We start from the raw sequence: 24,592 nt of genomic DNA on the forward strand, positions 1-24,592 counted from the left end.
TCTCTCCCTCTCTCTCTCTCTCTCTCTCTCTCTCTCTCTCTCTCTCTCTCGCTCTTTCTCTCTCTCTCTCTCTCTCTCTCTCTCGCTCTCGCTCTCGCTCTCGCTCTCTCTCTCTCTCTCACCTTTTCAACTCTCCATAGTTGTTACTCTCTGATACTTGTTGTCGCCACGGTAACATCTGAAGGCCGAGACCCACGTTCAGGCAAACTGTATGACAGCGTCACTGTGTGATCAGTGCCTCAGACTTTCCTTAAAGCAGTTGAGGACAAACTCTGCGATATGAAGGTTCAATTTACTGCAAAAGAAAGGAAATAAGAGAAACAACTTTTTTTTCTCAATTCAATTAAACATGAATTGCAATGTTTTATTTGTAGTTTTTCATTTTTTTGTATTAAGAGTATGCATGTGGATTATAGTGTTTATCTGTGTTTGAGTGTGCGTTTGTGTGCGTCAGCGATTGCGCACGCGGCACTATAAATGTTGTAGTATCTAATCACTAATGGAGGGCTGGAAGTAGACCGACATGCCGTTGGCAGGGGCCTCAAACACAAAACCCCTGTCTCAATGAAATTGCATATTCACACATGCATCATGGCAGGCCGCTTGCAACGCAAGTGTAAATAAAACCGGGAGACACTTGGCATAAAACATCCCCGCCGCTCTGACTCTTACTCAAAAGCTGCATGTGATAGCTGTCAAAACCAATCACAATCAGCAGCGTTGGCCTGGGCGTGGTTCAGAAATATAAGCTGTGTCTGTGTTTATTTGCCGGAATTCGTCGCTGTAAAACATGAAACACACGCGGCATCAGGAGTGTTGGTCACACTAGAAGCGCCTGTGCCCCTTTGTCTCTCTCTCTCTCTCTCTCTCTCTCTCTCTCTCTCTCTCTCTCTCTCTCTCTCTCTCTCTCTCTCTCTCTCTCTCTCTCTCTCTCTGAGTCTCTCTGTCTCTGTCTCTCTTTCTCTCTGGCTCTCTCTCTCTCTGTCTCCCTGTCTCTCTCTCTCTCTATGTCTGAGTCTCTCTGTCTCTGTCTCTCCTTCTCTCTGGCTCTCTCTCTCTCTCTCTCTCTCTCTGTCTCCCTGTCTCTCTCTCTCTCTCTCTCTCTCTGTCTCTGTCTCTGTCTCTCTGTCTCTGTCTCTCTCTCTCTCTCTCTCTCTCTCTCTCTCTCTCTCTCTCTCTCTGTCTCTATCTCTGAGTCTCTCTCTCTCTCTCTCTCTCTCTCTCTCTCTCTCTCTCTCTCTCTCTCTCTGTCTCTGTCTCTGTCTCTCTGTCTCTGTCTCTCTCTCTCTCTCTCTCTCTCTCTCTCTCTGTCTCTATCTCTGAGTCTCTCTCTCTCTCTCTCTCTCTCTCTCTCTCTCTCTCTCTCTCTCTCTCTCTCTCTCTCTCTCTCTCTCTCTCTCTCTCTCTATCTCTGAGTCTCTCTGTCTCTCTCTCTGTCTCGACTTCTCTCTTTCTCTCTGGCTCTCTCTCTCTCTCTCTCTCTCTCTCTCTCTCTCTCTCTCTCTCTCTCTCTCTCTCTCTCTCTCTCTCTCTCTCTCTCTCTCTCTCTCTCTCTCTCCCTGTCTCTCTTTCTCTCTGTCTCTCTCTCTCTCCCTTTCTCTTTCTCTCTCATTCTTGGCTTAACAATGGTGCCTTGGTCGGCCTGCTCATTTTGTGACCAACTTTTTTATAGTGTCCCCCCCCCCCCCCCCCCCATCGCCTTCTCAACACCACAGCAGAAGTGTTTTTGTTTCTAGAGCACTTTATCCTTCAAGGGGGTAATGTTACCCACCCGTGATATGCGCATACACACAAATAGATGGTGCCGCACATGCACACAATGTGGGGGGTGCAGGGGGGGGGGGGTGCTGGTTGCTGATTGGGGACACAAAAATTAAGTTAGACAGTCATACATAGGCAAAAGTCAGACAGACAGATAGACACATACCCACACACACACACACACACTTGTAGGGAAAACCCACCCACAAGGATGGATGAGCAGTGTGACGTGCACATGCCCCACGTTATTTGCATACACACACACACGCACACACAACCACACACACGACAACAACAGCACACACACAAATACACAGACACACCCACACCCGCCCCGCGTCAATCAAGGGTCAATTTTCCCTGGGATCCCTAGTTGAGTTAAGCCGGAGGGAGTCTCTCTGTCTCTTCTCTGTGTGTGCTAGCTGTGCCTGGCGTGTCAGCCTGCGCTGAAGAGACAGAGTAGACAGGGGCACGCTATACCGGTCCCAGCTGTCTGCTATGCGCCTCACGCCTCTTCCCTCCGTGTTTCTCAGTCTCGTTTCTTTGTTTGTGCTTGTTTTTCCTCTCGGCCGACTTTGTTCTTTTCCTCTGCCGGCTGTTCTCTCATCTCCTCTGCCGCGGCGGGTCCACTGGTCGGGGCTGCCCTTCTGATTGGCTCCCTGCGTAGCACGGGGTCGTCCCAACATGAACGCGGCGGCGGCTAACAGCTCCAGCGGTCTGGAGGTCCTGCTCTCCACTCTGCAGGTAGGGCCCCTTTGCCTGTGGTGGTGCAAGCAGCTGTTGGCTTGTGGTCGCCTTGCTTGAAAAGCTGTGTGTGTGTGGGCTGTGGCTGTATGTGGGAGTTTTTTTATTTTTACAGAAGTAGATCTGGGTCTCTATGAGAGCAAGGATTACAGGCCCCGTACTTGGTGTGTTTGTTTTTCCTATAACTTTTGAACCTGTTGGTGTTAAAGTATTATTACCTTCCCTGTCTAGACAGAACACAAGGTGGAATTCTATTAACGCTTTTATCTACACTATCTAAATATATTTCAGAACTAAATCGACTTAATATTGATTCTTAACTGATTGTAATTTCCTATCCTACAATTAATGTGTATTATATTGCCTAACATATTACACTATTCGATGTATTCTGACTTAAGGATAAAGGTATTATATCATATCATATCGGGTTTACATGACCTTTTCTCATTGTCCTCATATGTAGTGCCCCTATCCTTCTACCTTGCATAGTGTTCAGGGATTTAGGAGGGCTCCTCAAAGCAGCAGCGTGACATGCTCAAAGCGTGAACCCATCCAGAGTCAGGAGACCACCTGGCCACCATCTGACTCTGTGTCATATGGAATCAGCCATACTCATGGCAAAAATATTTGCTTTTGTACGTATGCATTCTAAAGGAGTACTCTTTATTGCCTCTGTTTTGTGTTTTGCTCTTACCCCATCTGCTTCGCCATCTGTTTGTGTGCACTATGTGTGAGACAGTCACATTCAATTACTTTACTGAGTAAAGATATTCAGATTCGGATGGAGAGCAAATGAGCATTATCATGTATAATCTGTATAATCTGTCAAATATTTCTCCCGTGTGGGCTGATCCGACTCATGACCTTACAGCGCCAGCAGCTGTTAGGGGCGTAAACAAACTTCATCATTATTTATTTAGTTATTTATTTTCATCACTTCCTTCACCCTTTCTTATACTCCTGCATTCCTGCATTGCTTTCTTATTTCGGTTTCTTTATTTTTGTACCACTTTCTTTTTTTCGATAATTATTCCATTCTCTGTCTCTTTCTTTCTTTATTTTTTAACAATGTCAGTCATAGTCTGGTGTTGCTTGTGCTACCCCTGTATGTGTTACATGCAGAAACCATCCCTGAATATCCTTCCCTCCCCGGTCGAGTTAGACTCAATGAAGTCCTCGTTCTGGCCTGCGGCGTTAGGCTTTGGATTTCTGCTTCATTCTGCATCCATCCAGCATGTATCCATTCAGTATCACATTTGTTTTGGACACTGACCGACTAATCTGTCCGTCTGCCTGGGTCTCGGCCCAGCAACACTATCAATATCATATCTATATCACTGGGCTGAGACCAATTTCTTCTCGGGTGTGTTACGGCAATACAATTCTGAGCTAAGATAAACGATGAGTTCAACTCATTGGCTCCCAGGGCAATCGCTAACGCCAAGGTTCAACCCTGGGCGTAGCGGCTGCATTACAGCGTTTATTGTACAGTGCACGGTATAGTAGACTGGAGCGTGGGTTTTGAAAGTGTTGGGCATGGATTATTTCTTGATGCTTTAACATGCATATCCAGGCTCTTTGTAAATGATCAACAGATGGGGCTGCACGTGCGATGCTATGTAAATGAGAAGCCTGCGATCTTTGTGCGGCTTTAAGCTATCGAGAGATTCGGTCAACAGAGCAGTGCCGGTACCCACCGTGCAAAATGTTCTGTTCTACCCCAGTGTGTGACTCCAGGCGCACGGGAGATAATTAAGGGAAACACTCCGCTTGTGTGTGTGTGTGTGTGTGTGTGTGTGTGTGTGTGTGTGTGTGTGTGTGTGTGTGTGTGTGTGTGTGTGTGTGTGTGTGTGTGTGTGTGTGTGTGTGTGTGTCTGTGGGTGTGGGTGTGGGTGTCTGTGTGTGTGTGGGTAGTGAATGCGGTTGCACTTGCACTCGCAAGTGAGATTGATAGACACACTGTCACCGTGGAGATATACGGCGATGGAGCGACGCAGAGCACCTTCGTGGAAGTGTCAGCCAGCGAGGGAGGCCTGGATGATTTGGATTGCCCGCTCATCCTTCATCCCCCCCCCCAGCCACACGACACACTCGCTCAGCTGTTACGCCTCTCAGCCACAAAGGCTTTGGTTCAAACTTCTGTCATTTGCATAACCCCCCCCCCCTTCCCGCCCAAATTGCTGTTACCTTAGGGTGCACTTTGTTTTATAATCATAATCCTACATCTAACAAATGACACTCAAATGATAGCTCTTAGATCTTACCCACAGCATCGTCTTTGATCTCGACTGCTGACCAGATTTGAGCCGCAGCTGACTAGACCCAGCCTCCCATCCACACTGAAAGAGTGGCCAGCCAATTCTAACTTTAATCCACTAGGGACACATAGAATCATGATAACGATAGCTTTAGAGGTGAACATGATATTAATAATATTTTCAAATTTAGTGAAAGCCGAGGTTCAATATAATAGAATCATACAAGTGAACGCTGGTTAGTATTTCTTTTTTTAATGCATTCATTTTCTTGTTGCCTTTATCTGACATTGTTATGGGCCTACAGAAGGGGTCATAGGAGGGGCCCGTCTAACTACCTCTTGTGGGTGACCTGCTGATTCCATTATGGACATCTGTGAGCAGCTGTCCTGGCCATGGAGCTGTGAGCACGTCCTGCTGTGACTCTTACCCTCGCATCATGGCTATCATGGCTGCCCGACTCCAGCCTGACATCACACACCTAATCTGCCATTGATGCTGAGTGATGAAGTGCTAACAGTTTAGTCTGGGGCTGCCTGCTGCCTCTGCACCAAACAGGTGCTGCTGGCTGCCTGCATCAGCCAGTAAGCCCGGTCTTTACCAAGCGCCAAGCTCCTAGGCAAACAGCCCCCCCAGAGCACCAAGACAACACCAGAATTGGATTTTACAGGAGTCTATAGTGCATGAAGTCTAATCCGACTGAACTGATGGAATCTGATCTGATAACTCTGTGTACTGCATTTATTATTTAAGTCAACTTTCAAAATCTCATTCTCACCAAAACAACCTTTCCTCCTGAATGAGTGTAGCACAGGGGCACAGCTAGCTGAGATCCTATGCAGCAGGGTCTAATGTAAACCCATATCATATGCTGTTGTCTATTCATTGTTAATAGGCAACATGGTCTCAGACTGCATGTGGCTGTATATTCTGTGCCCTCCCCGGCTTTTTCTGCCATTGAAGTCAATCAGTGTGAATATGGCAATTCTCCCCTATAAGCCTAATTCATACAGACGTACAAACGTACAGACGAACAGACGTACATACATACAGACATATAGACATATAGACATACAGATAGACCTACAGACATACATGCACACACAAGAGATAATGAAAATCGAAGTTGTTGAAGTGTAGTTAATGTTAATGTAACCACCATGCCATCAACTTGCAAAGATGCCCATTTACTAAGAAATAAGAAGAGTAAATAATGCAAATAGCAGTCCGTATAAATATACATCCAAAACGGGAACATTTCTAAGTGGAACAAGCTGTTCAAACAGTGGGAAATAAGCTCTTTTGTGTTTTTCTTGTTGAACATGTCTTTAACCATGCGTGCCCAAATATGGAGTTCTGGTTCGGAAGGATTTTCTCTATGGGGGGAAAATGTTTATTATGCATCCGTCTTTGTGGAGAAATTACTGGCTTTCTAAGTTGCTGGCTTTCCAATATAGTGGTTCTCTCCCTGAGCAAGGATTTTAACAGCTGTTCCATTCTCCAGTTGAAGCATATGCTTATTCAAAACGTATACTCATTCCTGCAGAGACAATACGTTGTAACAGATACTCCATAACTAGCAATAATGTGTAGGTCTCATTACTGAGTGGCCTCGTCAAAAGCGGATTAAGGAAAAAATGTGTCAAAATAAAAAAATCCCCAGCTGAACGTAAGTCACCCGCAGACGATGAATTCAAATGAAAGTGTGATTTTTATAACTAATCCCCCCCCTGGCAAGACTCGCTTGTTTGAGTCGCAGGATGGCTTCACATATGAGCAACGGTCTCTTAGTTTATAGGTATTTGTTACCACTAGAGAAGTCCCATTCGCAATCAATCATGCAACTTTAGCCCAGGAGTGCCACATGGGCTCTGATCCGTTCCCCGGCGGCTTCCAGGACTTGAGATGCCGCAATATAAGAACTCCCATCCAACTTGCCATCCACCTGCTCATATCACAGCACTTCCCCTGTAATGCAATAGGGCCTGTGGATTAAAACACAAGCTGTGAGGCACTCAATGATGCGAGCCGCTTATCTCTTAGTTATCTGTTGCAGGTGATGACCACCTGTCATGAGGCAAAAGACTGAGACTGAATGGATCATAATATCCAGTTAACATCGGCCATCTATGTTAAGCCTCGATCCCAGAGCTTTAGGAGAGCTATGTTTCACCGACCAAGCTTAACGGCTTGCTAGAGCATTCGCCCTCCAATCCCGGGGCCGGGGAACTGTCAGTTTTCAACAAACCTCAAATGTGCATATAGCCTGCGTTGGCAATGACTGTTATTCAAAGAGAAAGAACACAGCGCATTGCCTTATTTGGTCCTGCCGGAAGAGGTACTAGAGAAATCACAAATGGTTGCGCGTTGGGTCTTCTGAAGAGGAGGGCAGATGACCTTGGTGGACCGCACACTGAGAATGTTTTCCCAAACATATACATTTCCTTGTGTGTTGTGCCTCACAGAAACCCAGCGGGGCATTACCAGCCTTGTGCTGATTTATCCGTACAAGTCAATACATATGCTAAACCGTGTGTCTTTTCATGGTTAACATTCCAGATAAAGTTATCCTATTTCAGCTCCATCTTAGGATGTGTTTTGTATTGTTGTCATATGTGACTATCTATTTATGTGGATACATGTTAGATCAAAATATCAAAAATATTTGTATTCGTTGGCTTTGTCTTTTGTTTAATTCTGTTGGGATTAACATTTAGTTTATATATTACAGCCACACACTTGTCTAGTTACTTCAGACTGTCAGTCTCGCTGCTGGTGTCCTTATACTGACCCTTCAAATACAGTGCTATAAAACACACCAAAAACACGCTCCGTTGCCCCTACAAGATCACATAGGGACACTGACTTCATGTGTTTAGCATTACTTAAGTGCTTGATTTTTGTTCTTATTAGCCAAAGCATAGTGCACTTCAAGTGCACTTAAGCTTTCTCTGATACCATCTTCAAAGTGGTTTTAAGCCCTGCTGAGCCACAAACTCTGATCCACAAGCCGCTGCACAAGGTACTTAGCTTTATTTACTGGTGACGCCGACCTTGCAAACTAGCGAACGGCGGAGGTGATAAAGTGAGGTCTTCGGGTGAGTGCTTAATATGTAGTTGAACACCAAAGGCAAACGGATGGCGACGGACAAATACATTGCCACCGTGGGGTACTTAACGTGGGTAAAGAAACCGGCCACTCTGTTGAACGTATACGCCTTTTTCTGGCTGCCCGCCCGCCTCTGCCACCATTATTCATCAGAACGGCCCAATCTACTACAACTAACGTAAGAGAAGCCCGCAGCCCGGGTTTATTGCTCATCTCTTTCGGAAACAAAGGTGCATTAATCAACTCATTCAATGAGGGGGGGAAAGAATCCAAAGCAATTTGGCAGTTATGTTGTGTATATTTCTGTGGTGTTATCACTGTGTTCGCATGTCTGGCGCGTTATTCATCGATATTTGACGCGTATATTATGGCTAATGCCTCACGGGACCGCGCTGGTGGGGAACCAGCATGAGTGCTTTTGGGGTGATTATCTCTGTTGAAATGAATGTAGCAATCTTGTGTTGTAGTGTAATTTCCTTCTAAATATTAAATTTGAAACATTTATTTATGGCAGATATAACATTGCCTCTAGGGTTGCATCAATGTGTACAGGGGATACAGTGTAGTGTTTAAATGCCTTTTTATATGCTAGCTAGAGGCTAATAACAATGCATCCACACTGCCATAAACCCAATGCTAGGTCATGATGTTGAGTAGGCAGGATTTATTATGTTTAATCTTGTTTTCTACCTTTCTAATCTCTCTATATTTCTCTCTCTCTCTCTCTCTCTCTCTCTCTCTCTCTCTCTCTCTCTCTCTCTCTCTCTCTCTCTCTCTCTCTCTCTCTCTCTCTCTCTCTCTCTCTCTCTCTCTCTGCAGAATGCGGGAGACATTGAAAGCACCTTAAACATCCTTAATGTGTTGGATGAACTGCTGTCTGCTGGTGAGCGGCCATGCTGACAACTTAACCACCCGCAGCAATACAGCCTGCATGCCAGGAGTAACACTTAGGCCAACACCACGTCACCACCCAGTGCATTGCAGTATAACCTTGTCCCAGCCACTGTCTCCCTCTGTCGAATCAAGTCCTGTGGATGGCCCCTCTGCTCTGCCCAGGTTCAGATCGGCGTATCCACTACATGATCACCAAAGGGGGGAGCCAGGCCCTACTGACTGCCCTGGTGAAGACGGCCAGGTGTTTCAACCCAAACTACACTGTGCTGCTGCCTCTGCTGCACCTGCTGGCCAAGCTGGGCTGCAGAGGTACGGCAGGGTGTCAGGAGGGGGGGAGGGTCTCACGGGGGATTGGCTCAGAGACAGGAGCATACGGTTCAACACTTGGTCGTTCCAGACATATAGCAATGGCAGTTGGGCTGTTTTAGCAATCTAATACCTTTGTGTTTGTTTTTCAGTCCAGATTGCAGCGTAAATTGTGTGTGTAAAAGGGTTTTGTGTGCGAAATGATAACATATGGGAAGATTAACTTTAACCAGCGATGGAAATAGATGTCATCATGCACCCATCTGACATAGAGGCGTGGAATGAGGATGTTTAGTGGCTTGCGTTTGTGTTTGTTTGTTCCGGTGTGTGTTTCCAGATCGCACTATGAATGTTTAAAGTTTATTCGTGTGCGTATCGGTGTGTGTGTCCAGATCCTCGCATCGGTATGAAGGCAGAGGATGCAGATGCAGTGCTGCTGACCCTCAACCTGCTGAATCAGAACCCCACACACGCCAAGATATCTGCTGCCTGTCTTATGGTCATCCGAGTCTACTGTTCCTCAGGTAACACACTAACACATATGCACACATTCCGGCACATACACACACCTGCTCGCACGCATATACATGCAAGCACACATGCACACGCAAACACACACACACACGCACACACACACACACACACACACACACACACACACACACACATACACACACACACACACACACACACACACACACACACACACACACACACACACACACACACACACACACACACACACACACACACACACACACACACACACTGTGGTGAAAATGTACCCAAAGGGAATTAATAAATAACTTCAGAAAATGAAAAGGATTCAAATTTATTCAGTATGCTCAGGAGAGTTCATCTTCCTATGTTGCATCATAAACACAGATTAGTTAGGTGACAAAGTGAAGTATTAGAGTTTGTCTGCGTCTGTCTAGTCGGCTCAGGGTTTAGTCTATGTTCTGCCTTATCTTGCGGGACAGGTCAAACTTTCTATTTTCTATTGTTGGCTAGCTCACACGAAATTGAGCACATTTGAGACATTTATGTCTCTATTTCTATTCCTTTCTGTTAACTTTCTGGCAACAAAGTATCCTTCCTTTTGTTTACCACCAAAAGCACAAAATTCCTTAAGATTCATACAAATAAAAGGCAAAAAATATAAAAAACCGGCCTTGACGTTTTGGATCCATCAAGGGCAAAGTTCTAAAAATACATCTAGTACACTGCAGAAAAGACAAAGAAATATACAGATATACGATCTCTAAGAAAATGACATATGCCGTGTTCATTGGCATGGAACAAATCTGTGAACGAATGGAATCAGCATTCATACATGGGACAGGCACATGAAGCCAAATCCAATCCCGATTCCTGAGTGTGAGTGTCCAGATAATCGGCAGAATAATTAGGCCCGAAAAAGCCTTACCACTGCTCGTAATGATGTTTGCTCAGGTATGCGTAAACTATGCTCCAGCTGCCTCCTTCCCAGATATGTGTGCCGTTCTTTGCTAAATTCATGCGCACGCATGCAATAGCATTAGTGATAAGAATGAGAAGGTGGTGCTAACAGCTCCAGGCTTCCAGAATGTTGTAGGAATAATGCCTTGAAGGGAAACGCCATTACACTGCATTCATAGCCATCATCTCCACCCCCTAAACCCCCACCCTTCTCCACCCTGGGGTTTCACCCTTTTGAGTAGCCCAGGGTTTTTTATTAGCATACATTATCCAAACTCAAAATCGACAGAACCATGTTGCAAAGTGGAATTATTCGCCGCTAATGTACAGGTGACTCGCAATTTACTCTGAATATGGGGCTGAGAGTCGCCTGGAGACCATCCTGATCACGTGACCTCACATTCTGTTTCTCTGCGCACAGATCAGTCTGTAACTTCTAGCCGCCCACATCAATTTCAGTTGACGGGAGGACTTGGTTTGACAGACAAAGTCCGGTAGCCAATCGGCGTGACTAAACATGTGACGCCATCACCTTGCGCCGTTCAGCGGTTACACGGCGAGAATGTCTTGACTGCCGAGAAACTCTACTCGTACATTCTGTTATTGATGTTTACTAGTTGTTATTGGGTCTAATTCTGCAATAACTGCAATTATCGCTGTGTTTGCTAAACTAATGTTAACGTTCCCACTCGTTGCGTCTGGACTCGGCCCCTGATTTGCACGGTTACGTAAGCCACCACGACACAGTGCCTGATTGTCCCCAATTACATTGTAATTTCCAGACTTATCCGAGTAGCGAAACAGAATGGGACGTCGCTACCAAGATGGTCTCCGGTCTTGGCTCAGAGAGCTGTTTGAAAAAGCCAGAATTGGTGCACTTTAGTTGTTTTCCACATATTGATGCATTTCTTATTTTCAACCAAAGAAAGACCAACTTTACTGTAACCAAGCTCCTGTAGTCCAAACTGCCAGACAGTGAATACACAGTAAATGCAAGCAGGTATAAGTGTCGTGCAGCATGCTTGCAAAAAAAGGGTGTGACCATTGGAGATCAAACGCAGAGCCTGTTGTGCTGGGAGACCAAAACCCCAAGACTGCGTCACACTGCTTCTCTGCTGGAAGCCAACTCACGACTCATGGCTGAAGGCACTATTTCTCAGCATTACAGGGAACCGCGGACAGGGGTGTGTTCTTCCCTCCACTGATAAGCTGGCCGCGGTCCATGGCTCCGGATTCACCCTAAATAAGAGACGCCCGGATTCTAGAGTGGCACAGAGTCTTAAGGCCGCCCGGTTGTTTCATGGCTGCAGTGTTTTCATGAGTCTGTAAAAGCCTGTGTCCCCGCCACTATAAATAGAGAGAGATCCTCTCCGTCCGCAAGTCTGGTTTACAGAACTTTACCCCTTCCGTCTCTTTTCTCCTCTCTTTCTTTCCTCTCCCCCCTCGACTCTCTCCTCCCTCCTTCCTCTTGCTCTGTCTTCCCCCTCTATCCGCTCTCTGCTCCCCTCCCCTCCTCCACCCCCCCCCTCCACCCCCATCTCTGTGCAGACTGTCCGACTTAATAGAAATAGTGAAATTAGTGTTGATAAGCTGACATACACAGAACCAATTCTTGATGAATTGAGAAATCGGTTTTGTTTTGCCATTTGTTGTGTGACTTGAAAGCTATCTGAAGTACCATTTTCCACGGTCTGTACAAGATGTTGCTTCATGCGGTAGATGTGAATTGATGCAGTATTTTAATCATAAAGGACAATATCTCATATGGCTCAAATTAAATCTACTAACCCTTATATAGATACAGATTCAGATTACTTTATTGGTCCCTGAGGAGTTCCACTGATCAGAACGACTCCCTCATTTCCGGTAGTGAGAGGAACGGACGGGTTACATGGCAGCAGGTATTGTGCATTGCCTGTGGCTCTCGGTGGAACTCCTAACGGCCAAGAGTCTGTTGCTGAGCGTACCCTGTTCAGACAGCGCTCTGTGGAGCGAGTGGGAGTCATTGTCTAGGATAGAGAGTTTGGACGGTTTCCTTGCAGTCTGTGACGGCCAGCAGGGGGTCCGGCGCCACCCCCAGAACAGAAGCGGCCCTTCTGATCAGTTGGTCTAGTCTGGTGGAATCCAACACCCTCCGTGCTGCCACCCAAACACTGGTGTGTTTCGGGGGCCGTAGAATGTCTTGAGCACGGTGCTGCAGGCGATGAATACGGTTGTCATTTGTATCATGGAACTAATGAGCTTTTGATTACCTATGCATTTGTCTTGTTGTTATATGGACATTATAGCTGCCATATCAGTTAATTGAGGGGGGGGGGGGGGGACCTTTTAGAATTGTTGGGAAAACCATGAAAAACAAAAAAATTAGAAGCATACGAAAAATATTGCATTGAGTGTGCATGGTCCTCATAGATTCTCGACGGTTTCCCCACCCAACTGTCGGGGCTGACCCTCGGCGAATAAGGTCTATTGATGTGATCTCGAATAGAATCAGGAGCGCGTTTAGCTTTTCATCTGGAGTATTGCCTTGCTACAGAGTGTATAAAACTCCTTGAAAAGTACTATCTTCTTTTAGAGGTTTCTTCCTTTTTCCTTTTTGGTTCTCTCCTATTGGGAGTTTCTCTGTGCCTGTTTGAGGTTTATGGTGAGGACGTGTGTTCAATTTCCATTTAAATTGGGAGCCTCGAATGCCCTTTGAGACTGTAATTGTGATAAGAGATATATAAATATACTGGAGGTGACTAGATTCTATTTCCTCAGCGTTGCATGTATCCTCAACTGTTGCTAGGGGGCTCAATCTACACGAGCAGGTGCTCAGTGTCTCCCGACTGTGATCTTTGTCACCAGCCTGAAACAAATTTTCCTCCCCACGTATCTTAATGTTATCCAAAACCCCACTGGAGACCCGGCAGATAGCTTTAGTTGTGTTATTAATATCTACACAACGATCACCGTCGAGAGGGAGGGGGGCTTGGTTCCAATATTAGCTATGAGTAATTCTTTATAACTAGAATTTCAGTGGGAAAATATCTGTAGCCTAGTCATCCGTATTGATATTTAAGCAAGTTTTTCAAGCCTCGTAAAGGTTAATTCAGCCGGAAGCAGTTAGATACATTAGCTGCTTCGTTAATATGTGTCACACTTGTGTGATCACTTTGGTCTCCACAGTGCTGGTGATAATAGCAATAGTCCCCTATGAAAGAGTAACTCAACTGGTATTGAATATTACCATGGAAAATGAGCTAATGCAGACTGTACGCTGTAAGTGAACATTTTAGTGGCCTAGATACAACTTGCACATATCGTAGATATTAGACATACAACACACACATACACGTATGCACACACATGCATGCACACTCTCACAAGCACCGATGCACGCGCACACACACACACAAAACACACACAAGCACCAACACACACTACATGTAACGTGCCAAAAATTCTAATCATCTCCGAAAATGTACATTGATACGAATCCGTGGATCTCAAAATATGCAAGTGGGCGATTGAAATCGAACACGGATGTGTTTCCTTCTTTTTATTTTGACACAAACGTCATGTGAGTGTTGCGTCATGTTGCTCTGCTTCGTCGGGTTCCCACAGTGTCCGCGGCCAACCTGCTCGGGGAGCACCGCGGGCTGGACGCCGTCTACCGCCTCATCCCTCCACACACCAGCAGGCACTACACCCCCATAAAGTACGTAGCCTGGCCCCGCTCACCTCCGCCTTACACGCTCCACGGCTCATGCTCAGTGCTCTGCCTCATCGCTGTAATGTATGTCGGCTAATGTTAATGCAAAGGCATGGTCAGCGGCCCGTTATAATAACACTATATGTGTGTGTGTGTGTGTGTGTACACGTGCATATGGTGAGGGTGTAGACGCGCGCATGTGCACACGTGAGCTTCAGAAACCTGTCGAAACATATTGCGTATGACCTATGACGCCTCCTCGATCGACCCCTTAATGTCTCAGAATGGACCGTGCGTGAATAAGGCCCGCCGTGACCCGGTGGAGCGGCTGGGAGGCCTCACTGGCCGCAGCCCCCCCCCCCCCGTCTAACGACTGGCTTCATGGTCTTAGCGAGTGGTTGAGACAATATGTGTGTGTATGTGGGTGTGTGTGGGTGGGTGTATAAGGAGCCAGATTGGGTTCGACAAGGGTAACAATGTTCTCTCAGTTGTCACGTCGATTTTATCGCACACAAAGACACGGGCCGGCGTGACAAGGGCCTCTGTGTTTAATCAATGTGGTGGGTCTTCATGCCCCCTTTTGTGTGAGTCACAGTCTTTGGTATTTAGCTCCTAAAATCCAGAGTCCCAGTGTGTCTTAATGCTAGACATACCATCCAACAACCCCCCCCCCACCCTCCTCCATAAACACTGAATGGAACTGTAAGTATTCCAAGGTCCCAGTCCAGGGCTGGATAAAGGTGGGGAATTAGCAGCTGAAACTATTTCAGTTATTTAAATGCGCCCAGGCGAAACCTAGGAGGTGGCGACCCACGCAGTTTGGTTCTTTGGAGGCTGTAGGACTTGTCACTCACTTACGGCGGTTCAATTACCAAATGAACATTGGTCCAGGGATACGCCGGCTGGATCTGAACGATCTGTTCCTAGTATTCAGTTCAGTCATCGTCCAACGCTCGTACGACTCCACCTGTCAGTCCCTATCCCGCTGGCTTGTAAACCGCAAGGCGCTGAAGCAATGATTCATATCCTCTGAAAGGCCGGACTAGACATTTCATGAGCTGGCATAACCAGGGTGACGCCAACCGAAAATGACCCTTCAAATAATTGTAATAAATTAAATGTAAAAAAAAGTTAACAGAGAACCAACTTTATCAAAGCAATACACAATGTATGCAATATGTACCCTGCTGCGTTTGCTGATGTACTTATCCACAATATTCGATCTAACTAGTTTATAATTCCCTTTATAATTGAAGCAGCTGTTAATATTTTTTTTGTTAGAAAAGCATTTATTCTCTCCTCCCAGCCCAGGTTGATAACAATTTAAGCAATTTTGCAAAGTAATGGACTGTGCTGACTCGGATCTAATTGAATAAACATGTCTCCTGGCAGTCACCATGTGGTGTTGGTGAGGAGTGAAGGCCCACCTCTAGTTGAAGACATCGGGACTGTTCTGTAAGGCGTCGACCGATTCTTTTCAGGGCAACCGGTTGCATTTTAGATGGGGAGGAACTCCTCTGCCTTGTTGACAAGAAAATGGAGGAGAAACTTGTTGTTGCCTTGTCTGTCCCTGCAGAACTTTATGACATGTGAAATCTAGATGATAAAAAACAAAGGGGCTTAAGTAGTCTATCATTCAGTGGCAGTTGGACTTTACAAAAGGAAGTAACTAAAGTGAAGAGTTACATCTTACCTCACAGGCGGGGTTAGTTATAACACTCGCTAGATGTAACACAGCCTCTGGTGATTTAATAGTTGATGCAAACTCAATTAATTTGATAAAATGCACACATACCAAATTAGCCAAATATATGTTTTTTTATGAGATTTGGTTTAATAATGTATTCAAATTTCAAGTAATTAAAGATCTCAACATCATATGGACTTATTTGGTTTGATTATTAACATTGGTTTTAATTATTTGACGTCCTCAAGATGAGATCAAAAACTATTCACAGAAATGTTAATCTGCTACTTCTCCTTACATGGCTTTACATTATGCGGCATAGCCCTCAATTATGATTTAAAGTTTTATAGCTGTTTGTTAAAACACTTTGTTAAAACTATCCCCGCCAGTTGCAGCCTGTGTGCCTGGCTACTGGCTAGCTATCCCAACGAGCTGCAATGCCAAGTCAAAACCAGGCCTCGTGATGGTCTACAGGGTGGTGATTTAAAAGATATCCATTTGTATTCGCTGAGGCACATTGACAACACAGTAATCCTCGTTTTACTTGGTAGGTAAAACCCATTTTTTTTCCCGGCTCAAATGAGGAGGAATATCCCGCTGTGGTGCTTAAACAGGAAACCCGTTGCTGTAGCCCCATTAGGTCTGTGTTAAATTCAACCCTGTGTAAGGACTTGCCCCGCGCTCCCCTAGCTTGTGTGAGGTAAAAACGAATGGATCTAGCAGAAGGGCATCGTTGGGTTGCAACTGGTCTTTAACACTAATTGTTCTGTTTTGACGTCCATGGCGATCATGGAGTAGGTTTCGCTCTATAAACAAGGCACGACCCTGTATGACCCTGCTAATGTCCGCTCTGGGTGACATTATGATGCACCCCGTTTCTGGTTACAGACTCCAGTTCACTCACTGGTAAATCCACTCCGGGCTGTTTTGGTTGGTGAACCAAGCTAGTGTGTGCTCTACTGCTCCGGCTGTTTAACTACTCTGGGCACTGACACACACTCTAAACTACGACGCACACACACACACACACAAAACACACACACACACACACACACAAGCACGCACGCACGCACGCACACACACACACACACACACACACACACACACACACACAGACACACACACACACACACACACACACACACACACACACACACACACACACACACACACACACACACACACACACACACACACACACACATATTCGATACGGCCCTATATGCTCATGCCATCCCACATTGTTTCAAGGAGCCATAATGATACCTCAGTGTCTTAACCCCCGGGAGACTAAGACTGTGTTATGTATTTGTTAGACACTATGTAATTTGTCAACTGTTTTGTCAACAGTTGAAACATCAATACGTTTTACAGTAGTTTGTTAAAAAAAAAGGCTGACGCATCTGATGAAGATAATTAATGGCCGCCCTGCATGGCTGCTGGCAAAAAAAATAAAAAAATCTGATACACACACATCATAAGACTTTGACTCGCAACTTAACGCATAACTAAGAAATAAAATGATGAATGAAAATGATTTGAATTAATTGTGTGGAGTGGGCTTCCCTCCCTGTCTCTTGTGTGTGTACCGTCCCAGCTCCTCGGCTTTTGCTTGTGGGAGTATCTGTCAAGCCTAGTAGTAGTACAAATTATACATTGCGGCAAACATAAACATAAGTTGCCATCTAGGGATTGTCGATATGCCATGCTTTGGTAAATGTGTTCTTTTTTTCTGTTTTCTATACCATAAAGCATTCCAATTAACTCATAAAACAAGCCATGTATAAAAGCATCCAGGCAGCCTCTAAAACCTGCCTCCTCATATTATTCTTTCACACTGACGTTTCTCTGTAAATTCCCATGGACTCATTTATGTGGTGGTGGTGGGGGGGCACGAGCCCTCTGTGGTATTGACCGAAATAAAGAGATTGCAGATGCAAGTATAGCTGAAAATAGTTCCGCAGGGATGACTGGGGCACTGTCTGGGGCTGGTGAGCTCAGCGAACCTGGAGAGAAGCCGCAGCGCAGAGCCACTGCTGCTCCAGCCCTTGACAGCAGCCGGGCCCAGGTTCCTCCGACATTTGTTCAGGGATCCCCTTGGGTTGACTCCCCTCGGAAGTGTATCAGACACGACAAACTCGGGAGGAGACATAAGTGGGTTAGACCCAGGACATGCCAGTGGAGGGATTATATCTCTCCCAGCTGAAGACTTAGCGGGTCCCCCCTTCCCCTCCCCTCCCCTCCCGTCCCGTCCCCCCGTCCCCCCCAGCTTCAGAGGGAGCTGGTGTGGTACATATTGTCAGGCAGGACTGCAGTGTCACCCTGATTGACGAAGCGGGAATGAAGATGGCTGGATGCACGGACAATGGGATAATTGTCCATGGATGTGAGCGCATCGGCGCTCCAATTAGCTGTGTTGCAGTGCGGCAGAGGGGCTGATGGTTTTGGCTGAGGCTGAACTCTGCTTAACCGCGCACGCCCCGCGGCCCTCCAGAGACGCAGCGTCCTCCAATCTTTCGTTTCCAACCCGTCTTGGCTTCATCAAGCGACCAGAAGTTGTGATTTAGCCTGTCACTGCAGCCCCCCGGCTGTTTGCCAACGCGAATAGGTTGAGCAAATTTGAACTTTATGCAAATGCTCAGTGGCATTTGATGAGCAATGGCCAATCAGACGATAGATTTCCTCCGGTTCTCAATCACAAAAGGAAGGAAGGTTGTTCCTGTTCCAAGTGGCACATTATGTCGTGCATCTTCATGCATTAACGTGGGACATAGATATAACATATATGTGCAAGCTCGATCTATGCTTCAAATGTTTGACCCTAACCCTAGCCCTTTCAACTGAAGTCGATTCCAAGCGGTGGGAGGGTTTGTCGCCGTGGCTAAGGCAGAGCTCTGCCTTGATGTTTGAAACTGTCTGAACCCAAAGCTAGCTTTCAATCACCTTGCTTTGAGTTACTTTTGACAATGCAATTGGTTAAACTACTTTAGTTAAAGCCATTGCAGGCATGTCTCATGACAATGTGCTACAGATGTATACCAGAAGTAAGCATACATACATTTCTGGATGCAAATTTATAACAAATAGCTTCATTGACTAATTGTAGGCTTTTTTGGTCTATAGCATTGTATTGAGGTTATTCAACTATACGTCAACCATTTTGGACCGAAGAGAGCACTTTATTATTTTTTATGGTAACTCTGAGATTCTTTCAAATTAAAATGAGAAAATATCCTCAATTGAACCTGTGATGGAGAGTGGGTTTGTTATCCGCTCGTAGGGGATTGTCCCCGGGCTCCATTTCAGGAGACAGGGATTCCCCAGTTCAGTGACAGGCTCTTTCTTCTCCCTGCATTTTGATTCATGCGTGTCTCTTGCTCGGCATTTCATCATATCATATCTGCACAAAAGTAAATGTATGGCGACTTGTTTAAACAGTGACACTTGTGATTAATGTGGTATGCCTGCAAACACTCAATGACACACACACACACACACGCACACACGCACACGCACACGCACACGCACACGCACACACGCACACAATGAAATGCAGTTGCAGAGGCCTAAACATGACCAAATTGGCTGTCATTACTGTAGCCAGCAAATATATTTTATTGAATACGCAGCAGGAGAAAGGGGTGATTGGTTATACACTCTAATTCACATAATTCTGTGTGTGTCTATGTCTGTGTGTGTGGATACACATACAGTACTTACTGTTAAAACTGCCTTGTATTAAGCATGCGCACGAGTGTGTGGTATATTGCCATGTGTGCACAATTGGCAAATAGACAGTGAATCATTGCTGGAAACTAAGCATTTATTGTGATTTGAAGAAGGCTTTTCATTGAGATAAGTGTGTTTGTAAGCGTGCGTGTGTGTGCGACGACGAGTGTCCCAGACCCCACCCCAACTCACTGAGAGCATGTTTGCAGGAAGCCATATATAAACCAGCTTTGTTTTCCGATGCCGCATTGTATTCATGACTAATCCCTCCATGCCTTCCTCTTCTTCTTCTTCTTCTTCTTCTTCTTCTTCTTCTTCTTCTTCTCCTTCCTCTTCTTCTCCTTCCTCTTGGTCTCCTCTGTTGCAGGGCAGCGATTGATGCCTTGGCTGCTCTGCTGTGCACCAGTAAGTTGACCCTCATTATTCATCCGCCCAGATGATGCTCTCTGGCCCCTAATAGAGATGGAGTGTCGGACTCTGCGCTAATCAAGCACCTTCCTCAGCAGAACACTGTTTATAATTGAGCAACATTAAGCTATGAGGCGGTGACACACACACACACACACACACACACACACACACACACACACACACACACACACACACACACACACACACACACACAGAAAAAGGCGATTTGACAATGAATCATGTTTTAGAATCATTTTCTTTTCTTATCTAATCCCAAACAGCAACATCATGCTGAGTTATTCCACTGGTGCACGTAATTAGCTCTGGGAGGTCATCATTTGCGTTTCGCATGACACACCCCTTTCAACGCACATATCATTCAAACCCCTACACATGGATTATAGATGAATACAGAGAGATATTCTAGGCATGTATTAATGATAATATAATACTAACTATGTTAGTTTAGATCTGGAAATCAATTCGCATCAGAGAGTGACACCCAAAGTGTCAAAGTAATTAAACCTCAGAGTAATTCTATAGATTATACATTCATAGAATAACTCTTGAGAGGGTGCGGTTAGAGGTGAAAAGAGAGAGTGAGAGGATGAGAGTGAGGGAATGAAGGAAAGAGTGACAGAGAGATGGAGGGATACAGCAGGTGCAAGGCCCCATAGAGGGGAGAGGGAGAAAAAGCAAGAGAACCGGGGAGCGAGGGAGAGATACGGTACGCCATAGAGGGAGAGAGAGAGAGCAAGAGAGAGAGAACCGGGGGGGAGGCCGAGCATAGCCATGGGGGGAGTGGGGGGGCCACGCGGCCTGACGTGTAACTGGTGAATAACACATTAGCAGGGTGACCGGGATCAAGGCTCTTACAGTCACAAACAAGGTACATATTGATTTTTCTCTTTTAAGGTCGGTTCAAAATTCCACCACAGGCTCAAGTGAAAAACATGACTGGTGTGCCGGCCCGGTTATTTAGTCGTGGTCCTTGGGGGCCCACTCATGACACCTGGTTATGGTTCATTGTGTCTTGTTTATTGCTCAGGGTGCGGCTAGCACAGATCAGGATGCTGCAGACGCCATGATACTAGACGTAATGGAGACAGTTATAGAGGAAGACAGTCAAATCTTTTCCACAGACACGCAAGCTATGTGAAGTGGACCACATTATGTTTTATCTGTGTGTGTGGATACAGTATACAGCATGCAGAATGCGCTGTGTGTTTGTGTGTGTGTGTGTGTGTGTGTGTGTGTGTGTGTGTGTGTGTGTGTGTGTGTGTGTGTGCGTGTGTCTACGTATAATGCAGTTTCATAGAATCAAGCATGATACCACACCGCAACACAGGGCTTTGGTTTCTCTGTAATTTATGAGCAAAGGATTTGGAAGGAGGTTGTTGGAGGCAGCGATGGTCTTCCTCTAGAACTTGGCTTACTGCGGCCCTGCATGGCAAATATGTAAATTTGGCTGTGAATTCACTCCAGTAAAAAAAATATATATAAACACCGGGTATGAACCTCTTTTCATATTGACACGGCCTCCCTGAGTGGAGCGAATTAAATCTCCAAGCCTGACAGTTTCAGTAAATGAAAGATTGTCGGATATTTTCTCTCGCGCAACGCATGCCTCTCTTGCAGGTGTCTGCTCATCGCACCGCCAGCACCCACAGAAACAGGTTTTATCATGATTATTTGCAATGCTATAATCCAAAACCTGCAGGTCTTGCGAAGCTGTACAAGCTGTACCCATTTCCCAAGATCCTGTAATTAACAGGAACACGCATCGTGTCGGTTACATAATGAGTACAATACTTCGATGGCACTTCGGTATGCACACTATATACTATACTGGTCAAATTATGAAAATATCAAACTCAGGAGATGAACATGAGTAACAATGTTTTAATACAACAAGGCTACATGCAAAATTGGGTGTATCCTGGCAGGCAAAAATGTGGATTAATGGCAATGGAAAATAAGGATTGCCTAAGTATATAACCCCCCTATTTTGTTTCCTGTACTTACTTTGGCCAATCTCCTTTCTCTGTGCATTAGATGTCAGTTTTTTAGCTAGTTGTTTGAGTTATGTAAGAGCACTGCCTCTTTGGCAATGATATAGTTCAGCCTTATGGGGTCAGTGTTGCAGCATTTCAAAAATCCCAGCTGTGCAATGAGGTGCATAGAAACTTATGGGAGACAAAAGTTGTGATTCACCGCACACACGTACACACACGTCTGTGCGGGTCTGTTTGCATGCATGTGCCTGATTCGTTTTACCCTCAGATTGATGAGCACAAACAGACACAAAGACGTCTCTCTCGCTCTCTCTCTCACAATCTCCCTCCTTCTCTCTCTTTCTCTCTCTCATTCTCAAACACACACACAAACACACAAGCGCACACAAAACCCCTTTTTTTAATGACAAGGTTCACATTTTATCTTTCTTTAACCCGGCTTAATGTGCATTTACTTCATCAAAGGCACAAAATATCTCCCTTTTCTCCCCTTTTGTCCCTTCCTCCTCTCTCCTCTCTTTCCAGCTCATCTCTGTGTCACCTACCGGCATATTCTTCTGCCTGCCCTGCCCACACAATCGTACCACCCTCAGCCCCCCGTCCCCCGTCCCTCCCCTCCTCTCCTCTCCTCACCCCTCCCCTCCCCCAAGCACGCCTCACCTGCTCTCCTCTCCTAACCCCCTCCGCCCCCAAGCAAGCTTCCCCTCCCCTCCTCTCCCCACCCCCTCCTCACCACACTCCTCCTCTCCTCATTTTCCCTCTCGCCTTCACGTCCCCTCCCCCTCCTCTCCCCTCTGCTTCTCTCCTCCAGCCTCCCCTCCTCTCGTCCTCATCTCCACACTTCCCCCCCCCCCCCCCCCCCCCATCTCTCCAGCATCTTTAAACATGCTCTTTCCCGCGGTGACGCCGTAATTTATTCCCTTTGAATCTCAGCTGCAACACGGCAGACAAACGGCGCTCTGTGTCTCGGCGACTCGGAAGCCGAGGTCTCCTCGCGTTACCTTCCTCCAAGCCAAGACCCCCCCCCACCCCCTCCACCCCCAACATCCCCCGCCCCCATCCCACGCCCCCATTCCCCGCCCCCATCCCACGCCCCAGCTCTGTCACGCCGTACAGAGCTGCCTGTCGCCAAACAGCAGTAAACCTACTCAACTTCAGCAAACATGCACACACACACACACACACACACACACACACACACACACACACACACACACACACACACACACACACACACACACACGTGCACATGCACACACGCATGCACACCTGTGAACAGCGCTTAAACACTTCTGCATCACTCCATCAACAGTATGTTTAGAAGTATATATATATAATATATATATATATGTATATATATGTATATATATGTATATATATATATATATATATATATATATATATATATATATATATATATATATATATATATATATATATATATATATATATATATATATATATATATAAGGCTGGGATAAATATATATATATATATATATATATATTTATCCCAGCCTTCTGGCCACACAAACACAAATATATATATATATATATATATATATGTATATATTTATCCCAGCCTTCTGGCCACACAAATTGGCTCAGGGCTCAGACAAGGTCAGACTTTTCAAGAGAGTTTCTGCTGCATTTCAAACAGTCATGTGGTCAATAAGCTGGTGCAACTGACAGCTAAATATGAACAATTCATGCTCCAGTCTAGCAACTGGGGACGGGGCAGGGAAGACTGGCGCATACAGCTGCCTTAAAAAAACTGTAGTGCCACTGCTAATAGGAACTCTATGAAAGAGAGACTTACAGATGTGCTAGTTGGGGTCTCAGGGAATAAGGCGTTCTTTATGCCTTTCTTTTAGCTTGTGCTTTCTTTCAAGTCTTTTCTTTCTTCATTTTATATACAGGCGAGCGGATCGTCTGCAGGGTCGCCTCAAAGGTGGGCGGGGGGGTAGGGAGTGGGGGTTGGAGCGGGGGGGGGGGGGGGGGGGGGGGGGGCTCTGCATGCGGCGCTGGGGGTTCCATAGACCTCTGAGGCCTCCATGATTTATGCAGTATTGGGCTCGACTCGATGTCAAAGTGCCAATTTGCTCAGCACATCAAGGGCTGTGTTTACTCCTAAACGAGAACATCAGAAATGAGCAGGTCGCACTTCTTCTCTTTGATCCAGTAATTCGATGTTGGTAACCAACATAAAGGGGGTAATTACACCGCTATTAACCTATAGAGCTGCAAACTGTCACCCGTCAAACGTGTTGTTATTTCACCCCAGGGGCCCGTCTTTGCATGCGTGCTGATGTTGTACAAGCCCACATAACGGGTCAACTCACCTCCACTCCACACATCGCAGGTTCACCGGCGGTTAAAGACCCCGACTTGGAGAAAGTAAAAGTTTTTTAAATAAATCTTGAAATCTTGAACTCAACTAGAAACTGTGAACCCATTTGTTTTCCCTGGCCTTCAGTTGGAGCCGAGGTGTCAAAATCCAGTGTGAGTTTCCCTTCCAGATGGACGT

At 45.8% G+C, this 24,592-nt stretch overlaps 1 protein-coding gene across 1 annotated transcript in view; it reads left to right on the forward strand.

The window, feature by feature from the left end:
• agbl1 (AGBL carboxypeptidase 1) overlaps positions 1 to 24,592 on the forward strand; it is a 96,248-nt gene that overhangs the window by 7,001 nt on the left and 64,655 nt on the right. The window contains exons 2-7 of the mRNA XM_030366727.1: positions 2,429 to 2,505; positions 8,692 to 8,755; positions 8,929 to 9,075; positions 9,465 to 9,596; positions 14,137 to 14,230; positions 20,008 to 20,045. Coding sequence (XP_030222587.1) covers positions 2,429 to 2,505; positions 8,692 to 8,755; positions 8,929 to 9,075; positions 9,465 to 9,596; positions 14,137 to 14,230; positions 20,008 to 20,045 — 552 coding nt within the window. The remainder of the gene's footprint in view (positions 1 to 2,428; positions 2,506 to 8,691; positions 8,756 to 8,928; positions 9,076 to 9,464; positions 9,597 to 14,136; positions 14,231 to 20,007; positions 20,046 to 24,592) is intronic.

Source organism: Gadus morhua, chromosome 9 (assembly GCF_902167405.1).
Source record: "Gadus morhua chromosome 9, gadMor3.0, whole genome shotgun sequence".
Classification (NCBI taxonomy): Eukaryota; Metazoa; Chordata; class Actinopteri; order Gadiformes; family Gadidae; genus Gadus; species Gadus morhua.